The sequence below is a fragment of the Danio rerio genome, chromosome 11 (genome assembly GCF_049306965.1).
Source record: "Danio rerio strain Tuebingen ecotype United States chromosome 11, GRCz12tu, whole genome shotgun sequence".
NCBI classification, from domain to species: Eukaryota; Metazoa; Chordata; class Actinopteri; order Cypriniformes; family Danionidae; genus Danio; species Danio rerio.
In genome coordinates, this window is record NC_133186.1 from 6,117,219 (window position 1) to 6,135,053 (window position 17,835).

Sequence of the window (17,835 nt, forward strand, 5' to 3'; positions counted from 1 at the left end):
AATTCAATTCATTTGGCCATCCAATTCGCTTAATTTGCGCGTCAAATTCAACTCAAGTTCAAGTTTAAGTTGCTTTATTGGCATGACATTAAGTACAGTATTGCCGAAGCACTTCAAATATGAAATATATTAAAACCATTGAAAAAATTTATAGCAATACAGATAAGATATAATGACACACACACACACACACAAAAAAAAACAATACATTTGATAAATATAATAATAATAGTAGTCAAAAGTTTAAATTATTTAAATAAGATACACAAATTTACATTAACCATTTCTTATGGTGTGTAGGGTGTATACACATTTTGCAGCTAGTCTAAATGTCAATTCGTCCTCTCCGAGTATATGGTAAAGTTTTTCTGAGTCATTTAAATTAAAAAATGAACTGATCAATGTTTCAAATTGGGGGAAAAATATTTCTCTAGTCGTGGTATATTTTCAACTCATTTGCATGTCAAATTCAAATAATTTGCGCATTAAATTTGCTTCATGTGACCGTTAAATTTACATCACAATAGACGTGGATACGTTGAAAAATAAAAGAATCAAATAAGCAAAACAAAAGTTGAACACACATATATTTGCATTTTCGGTCGCGTTTAATCTGAACTGTGGGTTGTGATTCATATGAATCACAGATCAACTGTGATCCGTTACACACCAAGCAAATAAGGATGGAAAATAGTGCTGAAAGCTACTGATAGATAAAGGATATTTTCTATTTTATCTATAGTAAAACATACACATATTTGCACAAGCGCATACTTAGGGAACAAAACAAAGAGAGAAAGAAACATCCAAGGTACCTGGAAACGTCATAAGGACATCACAGTTCTCTGTGGGCACCGTCTTCATCCAGGATTTATGGGACATGATGTGTCTCCCGGCCTGCAGCAGCCGCTTTCCAAATAGCTTATCTGCGAAACACAACAAGAAGACAGAAAAGAAGCAAACGTCAGTCACTCTGCAATGTTGCTATGTACAAACAGACTCACTGCAAGCCGCCCATTCTCCCCCTCGTTCACAGAGCCAAGTTTAAATGTCACCGTCATTCCCCTTGAAACATGAGAAGAGGACACATAACAGAATGCACCAGCCCTCACAGAAGAGAGGATAGTGGCTTGATATGAACAATATGAGACCCTTACAATGTGTGTGACTGGGGTTTGAGCTCGGTAATCTAACATTTAGTCATTTAGCAGATGCTTTTGACCAAAGCGACTTACAATTGAGGAGGCATTCAATAAGGAAAGAGAATACACACAAGAAGTGCTAATTATGCAAAGGTACAGTTGGAACTCAGAGAGTTGAAATAAGTGCTTGAGTAAGAGGGGGGGGGGGGGGGGGGGGTTAGACAGAGAACAGTGTTTTTACAGGTAGTTTGTCAAGCCCACTCCCCTGTGTGAAGTGTGGAGTAGCTGTGTGCTGTGTTCACACCAGATGCAGAATAGACGAGGGAACATTTTGAGTTTACTATGTCAAATTCGCTTTCATCGTTTATCAATTTCGATTCATTCACGCATCAAATTTGCTTCATTTGCGTGCCAAACTCACTTCATTCGCGTGCCAATCTCACTTTATTCCAACGTCAAACTCGCTTCATTCGCAAGTCAAACTTGTTTTATTTGCGTGTCATGTTTGATGTATTTGCACCTTAAATACACTTCATTTGAGCGTCAAATTGGATTCATTTGCGCGTCAAATTTGCTCGTGAATTTCGATTCATTTGCGCATCAAATTCGCTTCATTCGCTCATCAAATTCACTTCACTTGCACGACAGATTTGCTTCATTCACGATGCAAATTTGCTTCGTTCGCGCATAAAATTCGCTTCATTTGCCTGTCAAATTTGCTTCATTCACGCATCAAATTAGTTTCATTCACGTGCCAAATTTGCTTCATTCACTCATCAAATTCGCTTAATTCGCCAAAATCATTTTATTTGCGCGTCAACTTCGATTAATTTGCACCTCAAATTCCCTTTATTCGCACAACAAATTTGCTTCATTCGCGCATCTGATTTGCTTCACTGGAGTGCCAAATTCGCTACATTTGCGCGTCAAACTCGATTCATTCACAAATCAAATTCGATACATTTGCGCATCAAATTTAATTCATTCACACGCTTTTCCTCCCATAGACTTCCATTCATACGCATGCGAATGCGTCAGACCGGAAACGCGGGGTCATGCGTCAAGTTTTGCAGGTTGCTGCGGTGCAAAGTTCAAGCTTGGTGAACTCTGACCTGAGAAATTGGCTTGACTGTATGAGACCAATCGAACACACGTCAGAATTTCGCACACACAAACTCTAGTGTAACCGCAGCTTCATTCGCGTGCCAAATTCGCTTCATTCATGGTTCGACACGCTTCATTCGCTCATCAAGTCTGCTTCATTAGCGTGTTAAATTCGATTTTTTCGTACGTCAAATTCACTTCCTTTGCATGCCAAATTCGAATCATTCGAACATCAAATTTGATTTACTTGCACATCAAATTCGATTCCGATACATTAGAAAGTGGTTAGCACTATTGCCTCAGAGCAAGAAGGTCACTGGTTCAAGCCTCAGCTGGGTCAGTTGGCATTTCTGTGTTCTGAGTTTGTATGTTCTCCCCGTGTTCATGTGTGTTTCCTCCAGGTGCTTCGGTTTCCCCCACAGTCCAAAAAGCTGAATTGGGTAAGCTAAATTGGTCTTCAAGAGTTCACACTTAGCTGATAAGCAATAAAGCGTAATTGGCATGCTGTCTCAGAAGAGAGCCCTGAGCTCGTAATACCCTCAAGCTCAGGGCTCCCTCCCGTGAGAAGGGCGAGAGGGGAGTTGGAGCTCAGGTAGGTCTCGAGAACTCCCCTGCTTGTCGCCATGTGAGAAGTGTAAACTAAGATTGCCTTGGGTGATAATTTGGTTTAGTCGATTGGCTATGGTGTATGTTTTTGGACGGTGGGAGGAAACCGGGGAACCCGGGGGAAACCCACGCGAACAGGGGGAGAACATGGAAACTCTCTGCACAGAAATGCCAACCGGCCCGATAGGAGGTTGGACAAGCGGTGTTCTTGCTGTGAGGCAACAGTGCTAGCCACTGGGCCACCGTATCGCCCAATTGAAAAAAAGTGTGGGAAGTAGGGGGAAAGACTTCAAGACGAAGATAACTGGAGTGAAAAACTCTGGTTATTTATAATGCTTCCGTAATCATCTAATAGGGCAGGTTACAGAGCTAATGAGGTGCCATCCGTGTTGATCATAAGCATGTGATCCTCTTGAAATTAGTTTATAAATAAACCACACATAGTGTATGTGTGTGAATGCAGGTGTGTATGGATGTTTCCCTGAGCTGGGTTGCTGCTGGAAGGGCATCCGCTGTGTAAAAAATGTGCTAGATAAGTTGGCGGTTCATTACGCTGTGGCGATCCCGGATTAATAAAGGGACTAAGCCGAAAAGAAAATGAATGAATGAAAGTTTTGAATAAATTAAGTTCATTATTGGTTTATTATTGTTTATTATTATTATTATTATTATTATTAATTCATTTTCTTGTCGGCTTAGTCCCTTTATTAATCCGGGGTTGCCACAGCGGAATGAACCACCAACTTATCCAGCAAGTTTTTACGCAGCGGATGCCCTTCGAGCTGCAACCCACCACTAGGAAACATCCACACACACCTTCACACACACACACTCATACAATACAGACAATTTAGCCTCCCCAATTCACCTGTACCGCATGTCTTTGGACTGTGGGGGAAACCTGAGCACTCGGAGGAAACCCACGCGAAGGCAGGGAGAACATGCAAACTCCACACAGAAACATCAACTGAGCCAAGGTTCGAACCAGCGACCTTCTTGCTGTGAGGCGACAGCACTACCTACTGCGCCACTGCCCTGCCCATTATTATTATTATTATTATTATTATCATTATTAAATCAGTGTAATACATTAAAAACATTTTAAATACAATTTTCTAGTATTTTCTAGCATGCCAATAGTGGTCTGGACACCTGTGGTCTGGTCAATCATCGGTCAGCACTCGCTAGCTCAATTTCTCAGAACTTTCAAAGCTTTATTTTTACCCAGTGTGTAAAGCCTAATGCTGCTGTAATGGCACGCTGTCATAATGTTAGACATCAGTTAGAAAAAAAGATAGCAGATTACACATGCAGAGAGAGAGAGAGACGGAGAGAGAGAGAGAGAGAGAGAGAGAGAGAGAGAGAGAGAGAGAGATATTTCATTGCCACCGTCTGAGGAACCCACAATGATCCGCTCCACTGTCTCCAACACACAACTGGAACTCTTTACTCGTGGACTTACTGTTTATATTATTGTCACCACTTTTATCCTATTTCACAAATTACCATTAATCTATTTTTATTAATATTCATATTTTTAGTTTTACTGATATATTGTTATTTTTATTAATTTATTTTTATTTTTTTACATTTTTTTCTTTATTTCTATATTATATTTGATGTTCATATTTGTTTGCACTACTGCCCTTTTTGCACTGTCTTGTCTGTACGCAGCAACGCTGCACTGCTTTGGCAATACGAATGTACAGTTATTTGTCATGCTAATAAAGCACCTAAAATGTGAAAATGTGAAATGTGAAATGTGTGTGTGAGAGAGAGAGAGAGAGAGAGAGAGAGAGAGAGAGAGAGAGAGAGAGAGAGAGAGAGAGCTTAACAAATAATTTGCAATGAAATTCATGAACTTCCTAATGAGGTCTACAGAATAGCAACTGCACAACCAAAAGAAAAGTCCTTTGCAGTTTTGGATTCTCTTCAAATGCTGTGGTGATTAACTACTTTAAGTGCACTTCTCCAATCAGAGGGGTCATCAGACCCAGACATTATGAAGTGCTGTAAACGCTTACTCCAAAATAAAAGGCTGCTGATAAAGAAAGCACTGAAAACAGCTATATTTCATACTGCTGATGAGCCAAAAATTCTGGTAATGACTACATGATTTGCCATTGAAGGATTTACTGCATAGACAGACTTTGCTGCGCAACAATAACTACAGAGGGCAGCAATAAATGTTTGCTTAAATTCTCAAATGAGATGGTGTGTAAAACATTGCAATCAGGGGAATGTATATATCAATGTATAATCAACCCTGTTTAATGTGCAACTGAGAAATCTATAACCCCAAACCAGAAAAGGTTGGGACAGTATAGAACACCCAAATAAAAAAAAAGAAAGTAGTGATTTTCATATTTACTTTGACTTGTATTTCATTGCAGACAATATAAACACAACATAACATTATATATATATATATACATATATAACATATATATATATATACATATACACATATATAACATATATATATATATATATATATATATATATATATATATATATATATATATATATATATATATATATATATCGTTATATATATCATGTTTTGTCCAGTCAACTTCATTTCACTTGTAAATATACATCTTTTTCTGTCATTCAGACCTGCAACACGTTCTAAAAAACGTTGGGACAGGAGCAGTTTAGGGCGAGTAATCAGGTAAACTGGTTAAATAATGATGTGATTTGAAACAGGTGATGTCAGCAGGTGATTGTAATTATGATTTGGTACTAAACCAGCATCTAAGAAAGGTCTAGTCCAGTGGTAGGGAACTCTTTGACCAAAAATATGTGGCTCTTCAGCTGTCTCCCTTCAATAATATCTGGCGGTTTAAAAAATTATAACCATCACTAAAAATCCAAAAGTTTCCTATTGAAAATACAATTACAATTCCTTTTTAGTGTAATTTCTTTACACAAAGTCTTGCATTTATTTATTTTTGAGTTGTGCATGGGCATAAAGATTTAGTTTAAAACTGTATTATTTATAGCAGTGGTTCTTAAAGTGGGGGTCGGGACCCCCTGGGGGGGGGGGAGTCGCTGGACAATGAGAGGGGGTTGCTTGGTGATTTTCAAAAATCTAATAAATTTGAATAAACTTTTAAAATTACCATTGTTAATTCATAACCTACAGATAAAAATAATTACATAAAAAATACAATATCCAAACAAAAAGCCATGAGACTTTCGCTTTTTTTTTTTTCTTTTCACATTGGATTGTAACCTCTAGTGTTTTTACATTAGATTAATGACAGAGCAATAGCGTCAGCTGCACCAGATTGATTTTATGGCACTAGCTAAACTTTTTGACACTTTACAGCACCAAAATTAAACCAAGAAAAGACTTGTGATGTAACTTAAATATTGTGCCCACCAGTCTCATTTGGTGAGGTTAATATTAAATAATAATAAAAAAATATATATGGTTGTTAGACTATTGCACTTTTTTTGTGTTGTCAATATGTTTGTTTTTAGAATCCTGCTGGTTTGTGTGAGTGTTGTGTGCAAAGTTTGTATGATTATAAGCACTTCCGAAAATAGTGGGGGTCGCGAGTCATTGGCATTGTTATTTTTGGGGTCGCGGGCTGAAAAGTTTGAGAACCCCTGATTTATAGTAGTATCAGTAGCTCTTTAAAAAATGCGTTTGCAAAAGCATTCAGAAACAACTCTTTGCTAAAAAAGGTTCCTGACCCCTTGTCCAGTCCTTTAGGAGCAAAAACAGACAGAGGATCGCCAGTTTGCCAAAAAATACACAAGAAAATGATTGAAATGTTTAAAAACGATGTTTCTCGAGAAAGAGAGCAAGACATTTGGATATTTCACCTTCAACAGTGCATAACATAATTAAAAGATTCAAGGAATCTAAAGGAATTTCAGTGTGTGAAGGACAAAGGTGAAAGCCTAAACTGAACAACTGTGATCTCCAATCAAGAATTAGCATTCACCTATAAATAATATCACCACATGAGCTCAGAACTACTTTGGCAAACCTTTGTCAAGTACCACAATTAAAGTTAAAAGAGTTAAACAGTTAAAACTCTACTGTGTCAAAAGGAAGCCCTATGGTAACAGTGTCCAGAAGCGGCATCAACTTCTCTGAACTCTGAGGCATCTGGGATGGACCATCACACAGTGGAAACCTGTACTGTGGTCAGATGAATCAGTATTTCAGGTCATTTTTGGAAGAAATGGACGCTGTGTGCTTCGGATTAAAAAGAAAAAGATCCAAACTGTTTCCAGAAACAAGTCCAAAAGCCAGAATCTGTCATGGTATGGGGTTGTCTAAGTTCCCTTGGCTAGGCTAACTCGGACTTCTGTGATGGCACCATTAATGCTGAATAGTACTGCCTTCACGATTGTGAGATGTAAAATGCAACAACGAAGACCGTGTACTGTTGCTCAACTTAAGACTTGTCTGCAGGATGAAAGGGACAAATATTAATCTGAAACACTACATCATTCATCGCAAGACAAAAAAGGTCACTATTTGGAGTTCTTTAGTAGAACATTTTATTCTGTCACTGGCATCCATAGTAGGAACAAAATAATGCTATAAAAGTCAATAGCTGTTTTTTCCAACATTTTTCAGAATATCTTCTTCTGCACTCAACAGAAGAAAATAACTTAAACAGGTTTGGAAGCACTTAAAGATGACTGAATGATGACAGAACTTTCATTTTTGGGTGAACTATCCTTTTAACAACTAAAGGAAGGTTAAGGAATTTAACAACTACTGAATACTACTAGATCTTTACACAGTGGAGCTGCTCCCTTTAACAACACATGATCTCTGCCTAAATTGAATGCAACTCCTGATGGAAATCAACTGCCTGTAGTCGCTGAAAATCATCGCAATGCCAAATGCACTCGGTTATCTAGAGATGATCCTATCTGACCCCCGGCAGAACCACTCAGACTCAGTAAAGTCTACTAAAGCACGTCTCGAAGAAGACACATTCAAAGAGGTTCAGTGGGATTCAGGTTAACTGGTTGAGTCATGTTTAAAAAATAAAGCCTTCTCACTATTTGAGCCAGATGAATACTAGCACTCACATCTTTACTGTGGGATAGATATTCTGACATGGATGTTTAAGAAGTGAAAAGCTGCACACTGCATCACTTAGAATTAGTATTACTGCCAAACATACAACAAGCCAGAGCCATATAACTCACTGAAAGACAAAGATTCAATCATAGACTCCTTGATTTTTTTTTTTTGGCCAGGCAGTGCATTTTCTCCTTTCACAAAGCAAATGCTGTGCAGCACGTATCGAGTGATCTTCTCATATGAATGGGGCATTGTGAAGGAAAGTAGAAATTATGAATGACTGAATGGGCTGGAATTTTGAATACAAGCCCAGAGTCCAACAACTACATTATTAACCTACTTTATTTACCAGTACCATCGATTATGTCTGAAAGGTAGGTCTCATATAAGGATGTGAAATGAACTGTTGCTATGTAATAAGTTTGACAGTGTGACGAGGGCTTCTGGCCGAGAACTGTGGGAACGGAGTGAGGCCACCGCGTAAATGGATACACCTGCGGTGCGCACCTGCTTCGGATCCCACGGAAGGAGCTCTGGACGATAAAAGGAGAACCGACGCAGTTTTTAACATATTTATTTATAACATGAACGGCAGCTCCTTACGGAGACTGCCGTCTAAACCAAAACAAACGGACGGCAGCTTCTCACGGAGATTGCCGTCAAACTGAAAGCAAAAGTAAAATATGTCCGGGCCCGGTCCTCTTTAGGCTTCCTCTGCCATCGTTCCTCCTTTTTTTTTTTTTTCACCTCCTTTTCTCTCAGCCCATCTCATATAGGTCTCGTGGGTGCTGTGGCACCAAACCCTCCCCAATCCCACCCCCACCCCGGAGTATGCACAGCCAAGCAGGCTATGTGGCAAGGGGGCATGGCCGAGAGCCGTGGGAACGGAGTGAGGCCACCGCGTAAGTGGATACACCTGCGGTGCGCACCTGCTTCGGATCCTACGGAAGGAGCTCTGGACGATAAAAGGAGGAACGATGGCAGAGGAAGCCGAGAGAGAACCGGGCCCGGACATTTTACTTTTGCTTTCAGTTTGACGGCAGTCTCCGTGAGGAGCTGCCGTCTGTTTGCTTTGGTTTAGACGGCAGTCTCCGTGAGGAGCTGCCATTCATGTTATAAATAAATATGTTAAAAACTGCGTCGGTTCTCCGCCTTCTCCTTCCCGGCGGCCAAAGGGCCGTGAACGTCATTACAGACAGGTTTTACACAGCTCTTAAAGGGATAGTCCGCGCAAAGTGTTTAATTTGCCATTTGCTCACCCTGAGTACCTCCAAGATTTTTGACCTTTTCAAGAGTTCGCCCTAAGCTGATGATTGATTATGGAGCGTGTTTGGCATGCTGTCCCATTGCAGGGCGAGAGGGGAGTCAGAGTTCAGGTAGGTCTCGAGAACTCCCCTGCTTGATAATGTTGGAAGTAGATTATAATGCTATGGAGTGTCTACGCTGTCAATTTAGATTTGCCTATTCACTTACATTACATGTTTTTGGTCTGTGGGAGGAAACCGGAAAGCCCGGTGAAAACCCACATGAACTCGAGGAGAACATGCAAATTCTGCACAGAAATGCCGACTTGGCCAGGTAGTGTCTCAGCCGGTGACATTCTTGCTGTTTGGCCGTGGAGCTAACCAATAGGCCTCCGTGCTGCTCTGCTGTTATTTGACCATGACTCTGGATTCCCTGCATACATCTGTTTGCCCCTGTGTTGACTGTTGCTTACCTAATAAACCTGCATTTTGGATCTGCACTCCTTTGTCAGCGCCCCTTAACGTCACAGTTCCATTTCATTTAAGATTTGTGACTAAATCATTTCATATAACTTAAACCTCGACATGTTTTACAAAAATACTATTAAATAAATAGAACTGTAATTTAAAAGTTGTGAGAAATGTAATCAGTTGTATCTCGTTTGTTTGCGCCTCAGAACACCTTCCTTTTTAGACCAGCACATATGAGCAAGCGCAAATGCATTTGCTGTTTAAACAGCGCGGCGGAAAATGTCAAAACAACTCTTGCGCCAAGCTAAAACTAGCAAACAACAATTCCTTGTGTCACATTGCGCTGGGTGTATGATAGGACCCTTAGTGTGTAACTTTATTAAACGTATTTGATCGTAATAATCTAGGAAAAGTCTGTAAAATAACAGTGTTTTTCTGTAAACATTTTAAATAAAAATATATATAGATTTGTTATTTTTGCACTTTGAGAAATTTTATCGAAATTTTATGTTTTTTGTTCGGCAGCCGTAGCTGCCAGTCTTTTGACTTTTTTGTTTGTTATTTTTGTTTTTTACAGAGCAAATAATTACAATTTAATACTTTAATTTTACGTAATTTTAAATGTTCTGCAAAAAAACAGGAAAAAACACTGTGTAATTAATACGGCAATTTTGTTGTATAAAACAGACAAATTGCGGTAATTTGTCATTATTTTAAAAAGTACATAAAATAACAGTCAAGCTGTTAATTTACAGATATTGTTTTTATTTTTTTACGGACTATTAAATATAATTTAAAATAACAGAAAAAATACTGTATAAATAATACTGTAATTCCCCTGTATAAAAAACAAAAAGTTCAGTAATTTGTTTTTAATGATAAAGTACCTAAAATGAAAGTCAAACTGTTAATTTAGAGGGATTGATTGTCATTTTAATAGAATTTGAAATGACAAAAATTTACTGTAAAAAATTTTGAGATATTTTTGTAAAGTTTTTTTTTTTTTTTAACAGTGCTCCTTATCACAAAATTGATAACACTGATATAACGATTGATGTAGGCCTAAATTTCACATCATTTGCAAGCGGTGAACTGGGACAAATGGTGATGATAAAAGTCTCAGTGCTGCCAGACCACATATAAGCACTCTTAGATCTAACATCCAATCAGATTTAAGGACCCGAACTTACTGCTGTATAATGATTCACAATCAGCCACAAAAAGAAGCATCAATAAAAACCCCAAGACAACAACACCACTGTATCAAAACAGAAACGATTCAAGCAACAAATCCGCCTCAGACTACTTGAACCTGCCTAAAGGCCCGTACATAAATGGACTAACGTTAGTCGAGCGGAAGAAAGTAGCGCATGGCCCATATCATGACTAAAAGCTCGAATATCGAGTTTGAAGTGGAGCTGCCGCATGACCTTACAGGCCACAGATACATCAACACGAAGATTCCAGAGCATCTATATATGTACATAAACGGCAGACAGCAATAACAAAGCGCCGCATTGTTCATTCGGCTCGAAGAATATATGCCCCTAACATGCCCACTCTCCTCTCCCGTCATAAGCACCTGTCCCGTCCGTATTCGCCCTTTCGTACTCACCCAAAACGCCAGCTGATGTGGTCTGAGGGGCAGCGGTGTGCTGCTGCTGCTCTGCCCGCTCCGCGTCTCCCTGCGCCCGGTGTCTGAGCCGCGAGCTCTCGCCGTCGCTGCTGCTGCTGATGTTGCTCGCCGATGATGCAGCAGCGGCCGCCGCCGTGTCGGGCATCATGCTGCTGCTGTTTCAGCGGGGAATGAAGGCAGAAATGGGGCGCAGTGTGCGAGGATACACACCGGCTGGGTTAAATGAAGGTGAGGGTGAAGTGAAGGTTGTTGTGAGTCATCCTGTTTGCAGCGGGATGCGATGCGAGGAGAGAGCGACTGCGGCGCGAGGAGGAGTACAGGCTACTATGGTGGAGGAGGGACAAAGAAGAGGAGAAGATACACCGCCTTTCAAATTCACAAGAAAAAAAATGGCTTTATTGACATGACAAATGTATTGCCAAAACATTTATTAAGTTTACATTTAAAAGAAAATACAAAGAGTGTATATAAAACATAAACAAAGTAAATAGCTAGTAGTAAAAGACAAATAATAAATAAGATAATAAAATAAATCAGAATAAACTGTACATTTAACAATCAATGTTTTAGGATAAAACAGTAATAATAAATAATAATAATCTGTATATTTACAATTATTTTTTATAAACATCTAAGTGTGTGTGTGTGTGTGTTTGCGTGCGTGCGTGCGTGCCTCTCTTCGTCTGTGTGTGCTGGAAAACCCACTCGGCTAGAGATAAAGTCTACTCACACTGCCACAGTCTCACAGGACATGCATTATTAGCTGGCTGACCTCAGCCTGAGTGTATTGATGTATTGATTTGCCCATTACATTGCCTATCAAACCTCAGCATTTAGAAAAAGCAAAACTCATTCTCTCCAACTCTTCTGTGCTGGAATAGGCTGATTTTTGCGGTTTCTGTTAGTATAGCATTTTTATATTGTTGTAATTTTTGTCAACAACTTCATTAAATGCTGTAAATGTGATGAAGTTTTGAAAAAAATGCTAGCAAGGAAATGCAACAGCGGTTGTTTAGGATTTCTCCTTAAATGCAAATTTTTGTTATTGATTGAAAACCCAACCGTCAACTTTATCAAATGAAATGAGTGCAGTTAACTTAAAATTTACTGTAAGATAATTCTACTCATTTGAAAAGAGTTTTGAACTCAGTGTTGAAGATAATGAGGTAATTAAATACCTCATTACTTCAGCTTAAATGGAGTAAGTTCACAGAACTCATAGATTAACTTAAATGGTTTGTAGCAATCGGTTTCCTCAAACGGTTTGAGTTGTCTTAACTTATTGGGTTTAACAGTACTCAGTTGAGTTCTCTTCATTTATTAGATTTTACTGTGCTCACATTGCTTAATTTACTCAAATAAGTTCATAGCACTCATTAGGATAATTGAACTTAAATGGTTTGTTGCAATCGGTTTCCTCAAATGGTTTGAGTTTCCCTAACTTATTGGGTTTTACAGTGTATGAAAATAGGTTTACGCGATAAGCAGATGAGATCATATTTTTCATATGTTGTTGTTATTATTATTATTATTTAGCATGCAATTTAATACACTATTTATTTATAAACCACATTTAAAAACAACTGAAGTTAACTCACTCCAGCACTGTAAAAAATTTGACCTTAAATTCACAGTAAATTACTGGCTAATAATTGCATTACTTTCACAGTAAATTACTGTATGTAAATTCACAGTAAATTATTGTGAGGTAGTTCACAGTAATTTACTGTGGTTTTGTCACATTAAATTATTGTGAAATTACAACCATATATTGTAACTTTACAGTAGATAATAAAGTCTGTTACTGTGATTTCACAGTATTATCTTGTAGAATTAACTATATTTTACTGTGAATTTGCAAAACGATTACTGTGATTTAGCAGTAGGTTGCAGTTTAAATACCTGATTTAACTGTAAAGTTACAATTATATCCCGGATTACTGTAATTTAACAGTTTGGTGCTGTAAAATTTCAAAGCAATTTTAGGTCACACAAAAATGAAAATTCTATCTTGATTTACTCACCCTCAGGTTGTTCCAGCTCTGTTAAAAATGATTTTTTTTGTTAAACACAGGAATAAAAATATCAAATAATCCTCTTTGTGTCCAAACAACCTGAGGATGCGTAAATGACGACAGAATCTTCATTTTTGGGTGATCTGAGAAGACTCTAAAATCAAAATAAAAACAAACACACATACATTTTACAGATTTATTTAACAGCTTAATGACATCTGTGTAAACATTTCAGAAAACTTTCAAAAGGTGAAGGTGAAGTCTCAAAAAATACTATAAGAACATATTCATAAAAAAATCTGACATCATATGTAGCTTACATATAAAAAGCAGTGCTTCAGAGTGCGCTCTCTCTGTCTCTCATTATATATATATATATATATATATATATATATATATATATATATATATATATATATATAYACACACATATATATATATATATATATATATATATATATATATATACACACACACACACATATACATATATATATATATATATATATATATATATATATATATATATATATATATATATATATATATATATATATATACACACACATGAGAGAGAGAGACAAAACTTCTTGCTAAATTAGGCAGTCGTCTATTCAAGGTCAATCATTTTCCTGATAATTTTACACACTTGCTGGTTGATGCGTCTTCTCTGCTTCTTTGACTTCGTCTGTCTCCCATCTCCAAACTGGTGCCCAAAAAGCACCTATAAGCAAAAGGGCAGACAAACAGTTAGCTTCATACAACACTACTGGGACACTACTGCTGCACTACAGAGCAAAATTACTGTTAGCTCAGTTTGAACATGCTGACAATACTGTAGCTCAGTCAAACTGCAATCATTTAAACAAAAACATCTGAAAAGCATTTCCATCACAAACACACAATCAAGAACAGTCCAACAACAAATAGTGATTTTAATGACCTAGGCAGAGCATTTTAAAACAGTTGATTTGATTTACATCTTCTGTTTACAGACTATAATCTAATGCTGGGTTCACACTTATTGCAAAGTTAACACATGCATCACAGCACTTGCTCTTGAATACTAGCAGGATGTTTCTTGCATCAAGCTAATTTTTTATGATTTAAATATAAGAAAAATTTTGCAAAAAAAAAACTTGATTGAAGTGATACAGCACTTGTGTTGCATTCATTTCAATCAAGTTTTTTGCAAATATTCCAAATATTTTTCAACGTTTTTTGAGTTTCACTTAATTTGTGCTGCCCAGTAAAAATTTCCTACTATTTATGCATTTGCAATGACTTGTATGTAATCCACTCACCTGAATAGGTAACTTCACATATGGTATAAGAGCCCCATCCTTTTAAAGACAGCTTCCCCTCTGGTCTCCAGCACAGACAAACAATTTGTGTCTGCAACACAGCCCTTTATAGCAAGGGGACAAGGGGAGTCATGACTTGTGCTCCTATACATTCCTTGTTTAAACCCCCCCATTACCATAGACATTACCTTAAATTCCAGAGTGCAAAAGGCAACTTCAGCATACTTCAGTTTCAGACCAGATTCAAAGTCAGTTGTGAAATCCAGGTGAGGTCCCATGACCACTCGACCCTCCAAGGAATAAGACTAAAAGGGGGAAAGAAGGATTAAATTAGAGGTGTTTGTGAATAATTAAATTTGTTTGTAGAAACAAAGTTGACATTCCATGCTCTGCCTATTAAAAACCAAGCAAACAAACACACATGCTCAGTAAAATTGCTAATAAAAATAAAAACTATAGTTTAAAAAAATCTTTGTCTAATATTTACTACTACTGGAGGTACTGGTGGAACTTCTGGAAGAAGAAAAAGAGTTTGTACAAGAAACTGCTCACAACAAATCTGTGAAAAACCTGACATTTAAAAATCTAATAAAAATGAGGAAGGCATCAACATTACCTTTAATAATCAAGCGAGGGTTGATTGGTAGCATCAGTGTTTCAACATCAGTGGCTGTAAAAAAAAAAATGAATATAATAAGAGTAGAATAAGACTCAACCTAACACACGCACACACTCTATATATATATATAGGTTTAGATTGTGATAATGAATTTAGGTTATATTTGTGTGCTCAGAATTTACACTCACCTCACACTTTAGCTATTATCAGGTACACCTGAACACCAAAAAATAAAATCTACAGTTAGTGACAATATACAATTAGTTCTCATTAGTAAATGTTAGCACTGCATTAACACCAGTGAGAAATATACAATATGTACTGTGTTAGTGTTAGTTTAAAAGAATACAACTGAATTGTATTATAAGCCTCATTTAATAAAACAGTTAAGACTTGTTTCATAATGAGTTTAGTTTATTTAACTAACTTAACGTTAACGTTACAGTGAACAAAATTAACATAACAGTTACATGATGGTCACTAACCGTAACGTTAACTTAAGTGAAGGTCAGAGCTTACCTTAACGTTATAGTCATTTCACCTTTACTTCAGTCTTGTACTGAAACAGAAAATGCAGTTAACAAGAAGTCAATTAAAGAAAATTCCCTTTCTTTTTTCAGGAACTAACGTTAACGTTATGCTAATACCTCAGAAAACACTACAATCACCATCTGGCGTCGTTAATTTCTTGCTTTAAAAAAAGGCGCGCTTAAACCCTGTCCGTGCGAGTACAACTAAAGTACTCGGTAAATTCCTGTTAAATGACATGCACTATACAGAAATACACATACAACAATCATTTAACGGACAAAAGTCATATTTTAACACTTACCGAGGATGAATCCGTTGGGTGAAGAGACGACGGCGTTGTCTGTGGTGATGGCGCTTGTTTGCGGTCGAGTCGAGTCAGTTCTGTTCAATGAATCGGCTCCTTTAAGTGAACAGTAAAGAGTCGAATTCGGCTCCTTTAAGTGAACAGTAAAGAGTCGAATTCGCCTGAAAACGATTCCGTTTTGTATAATATTGTAAGACGCAAACATATAATTCATTAATATTTCATCATATTGCTTGGTCCGTGTACTGCTTGTACACGAATTGCTTGTTGATGACTAAGAGCTCATGAACACGTCTGATAAAATATCTGAATCTGATTCAATGTCACACGAGTCCTGAACCGAAGCAGTGCAAGAGTAATATATTGATTGAAATATAAAGTTAATTATTTTCTTAGCCATTCAAAATATTACATATCTCTGACTTTAACAATAAGAATAAAGTTCGTTTGGAGTGTATTGAGAATTATTATTTTTTCCTCCCAGGATTCATTTCGCACCAAGCTGCATCAAGCTGTAATGGTGGATGAGAAGGCACATAATATTATAAATATTGCTTGTAATATGTAATGAAATAAAGTTTTAACACTTTTTCATGCGAGAATGTAGTTCTTCAAAACTCAAATCTGTGGACTGTTAGTAAAAATTGTGTGTAATTTTAAGTGTGTTTTGCCGGTAGCGGAGATCTATGACCTCCAGGCGGTAACGGCGCTCTTTACTCATGTATCCGCCGAGAGGCGCCTGTCTTCAGGCTAGACATTGGGACAATTGCCCCGTCTTCGATGGCTCTATATGCGTCCGAAAATGAAGTTTTAACTGTTTTTCATGCTAGAATGTAGTTGTTTAAAACTCTAATCTGTGGTTTATTTATATAGATAAAAAAATAATAATTTATATATATATATATGTATTTCTGAGATTAGTGACCTCCAGGCGATGACAGGTGCCCAATACTCATGAAACCGTCTAAAGCAGACATTTACCCTGACATTGAAATAATTGTTGGCTGTTTAACAGTCTTTGGTTTCATTAATTAATTACTTTTTATTCCAGTTTATTATGTTTTGGCTAAGCACACAGTTATGTTCATTAAATACTATTTCCTATTCTATGTTAACTGTATAAAATTAAATAAAGGTGCAGTACAATCAAAAAGATGTTGGTAACCAAATCGTTTTGGGGGCTATAACATTCTGTTATTATCTGTTAAAAGTTCATTTGTATTAATTTCTACGTTGAGTTTAAAAAAGGTTTGAATTTCTATAACTAACGTGCAAAAGATATAGCCCTTTTCACAGTAATTTGCTGTAATCATGCTACCTGCCGTAATTTCACAATAAAATTATGAATACAACATATTACTGTGAATTTTTCAGTTAAATACTGTGAAGGGATACTAATGTAATTTACTGTGAAAAATTACAGTAACTTGTTGTGAAAACCTGGAAATTTTTTACAGTGAGGACTTCCAAAAACAACTGTTGTCCTACAGCCTTATTATGGCAAAGGTTTCGGAAATCAACAGAATCCCCATCATTTAGATCTTGGCTGGAAGTATTAACTAAATTAGCACATTTGGAAAGGATCAGATTTCTTACGGCAAAGAAATTGAAAAAATTTGACAAAGTTTGGTCTCCTCTTCTCCTCTATCTTGAAAGCGTATTGAATACCCAGATGGTGAAGGACACACCAGTACTGCATAAGCTTTAGTCCCATGGAGTGGGGTGGGTTTTAGGGGTTAGGTGTTTTGTGTTTTTTGAAAATTGTATTCTGGGTCTGTCCTAATTATGCTTTATTGT

The 17,835-nt window shown here is 37.2% G+C and overlaps 1 protein-coding gene across 2 annotated transcripts in view; it reads right to left on the reverse strand.

Annotated features, from left to right (window-relative positions):
• Positions 1-16,111, reverse strand: part of ano8b (anoctamin 8b) — a 40,691-nt gene extending 24,580 nt beyond the window's left edge. The window contains exons 1-9 of one of the 2 annotated variants that reach the window (XM_686156.11): positions 16,036-16,111; positions 15,723-15,762; positions 15,392-15,419; positions 15,201-15,254; positions 14,773-14,889; positions 14,585-14,688; positions 13,930-14,004; positions 11,245-11,631; positions 816-926 (exon numbers count right to left, since the gene is read on the reverse strand). In XM_686156.11, coding sequence (XP_691248.6) covers positions 816-926; positions 11,245-11,413 — 280 coding nt within the window. In that variant the 5' untranslated portion in view covers positions 11,414-11,631; positions 13,930-14,004; positions 14,585-14,688; ... (3 more) ...; positions 15,723-15,762; positions 16,036-16,111. Of the gene's footprint in view, positions 1-815; positions 927-11,244; positions 11,632-13,929; positions 14,005-14,584; positions 14,689-14,772; positions 14,890-15,200; positions 15,255-15,391; positions 15,420-15,722; positions 15,763-16,035 lie in introns of those variants that run through there. The other variant, XM_073916267.1, reaches the window with a different exon arrangement.
• Between the last annotated feature and the right edge of the window lie 1,724 nt (positions 16,112-17,835).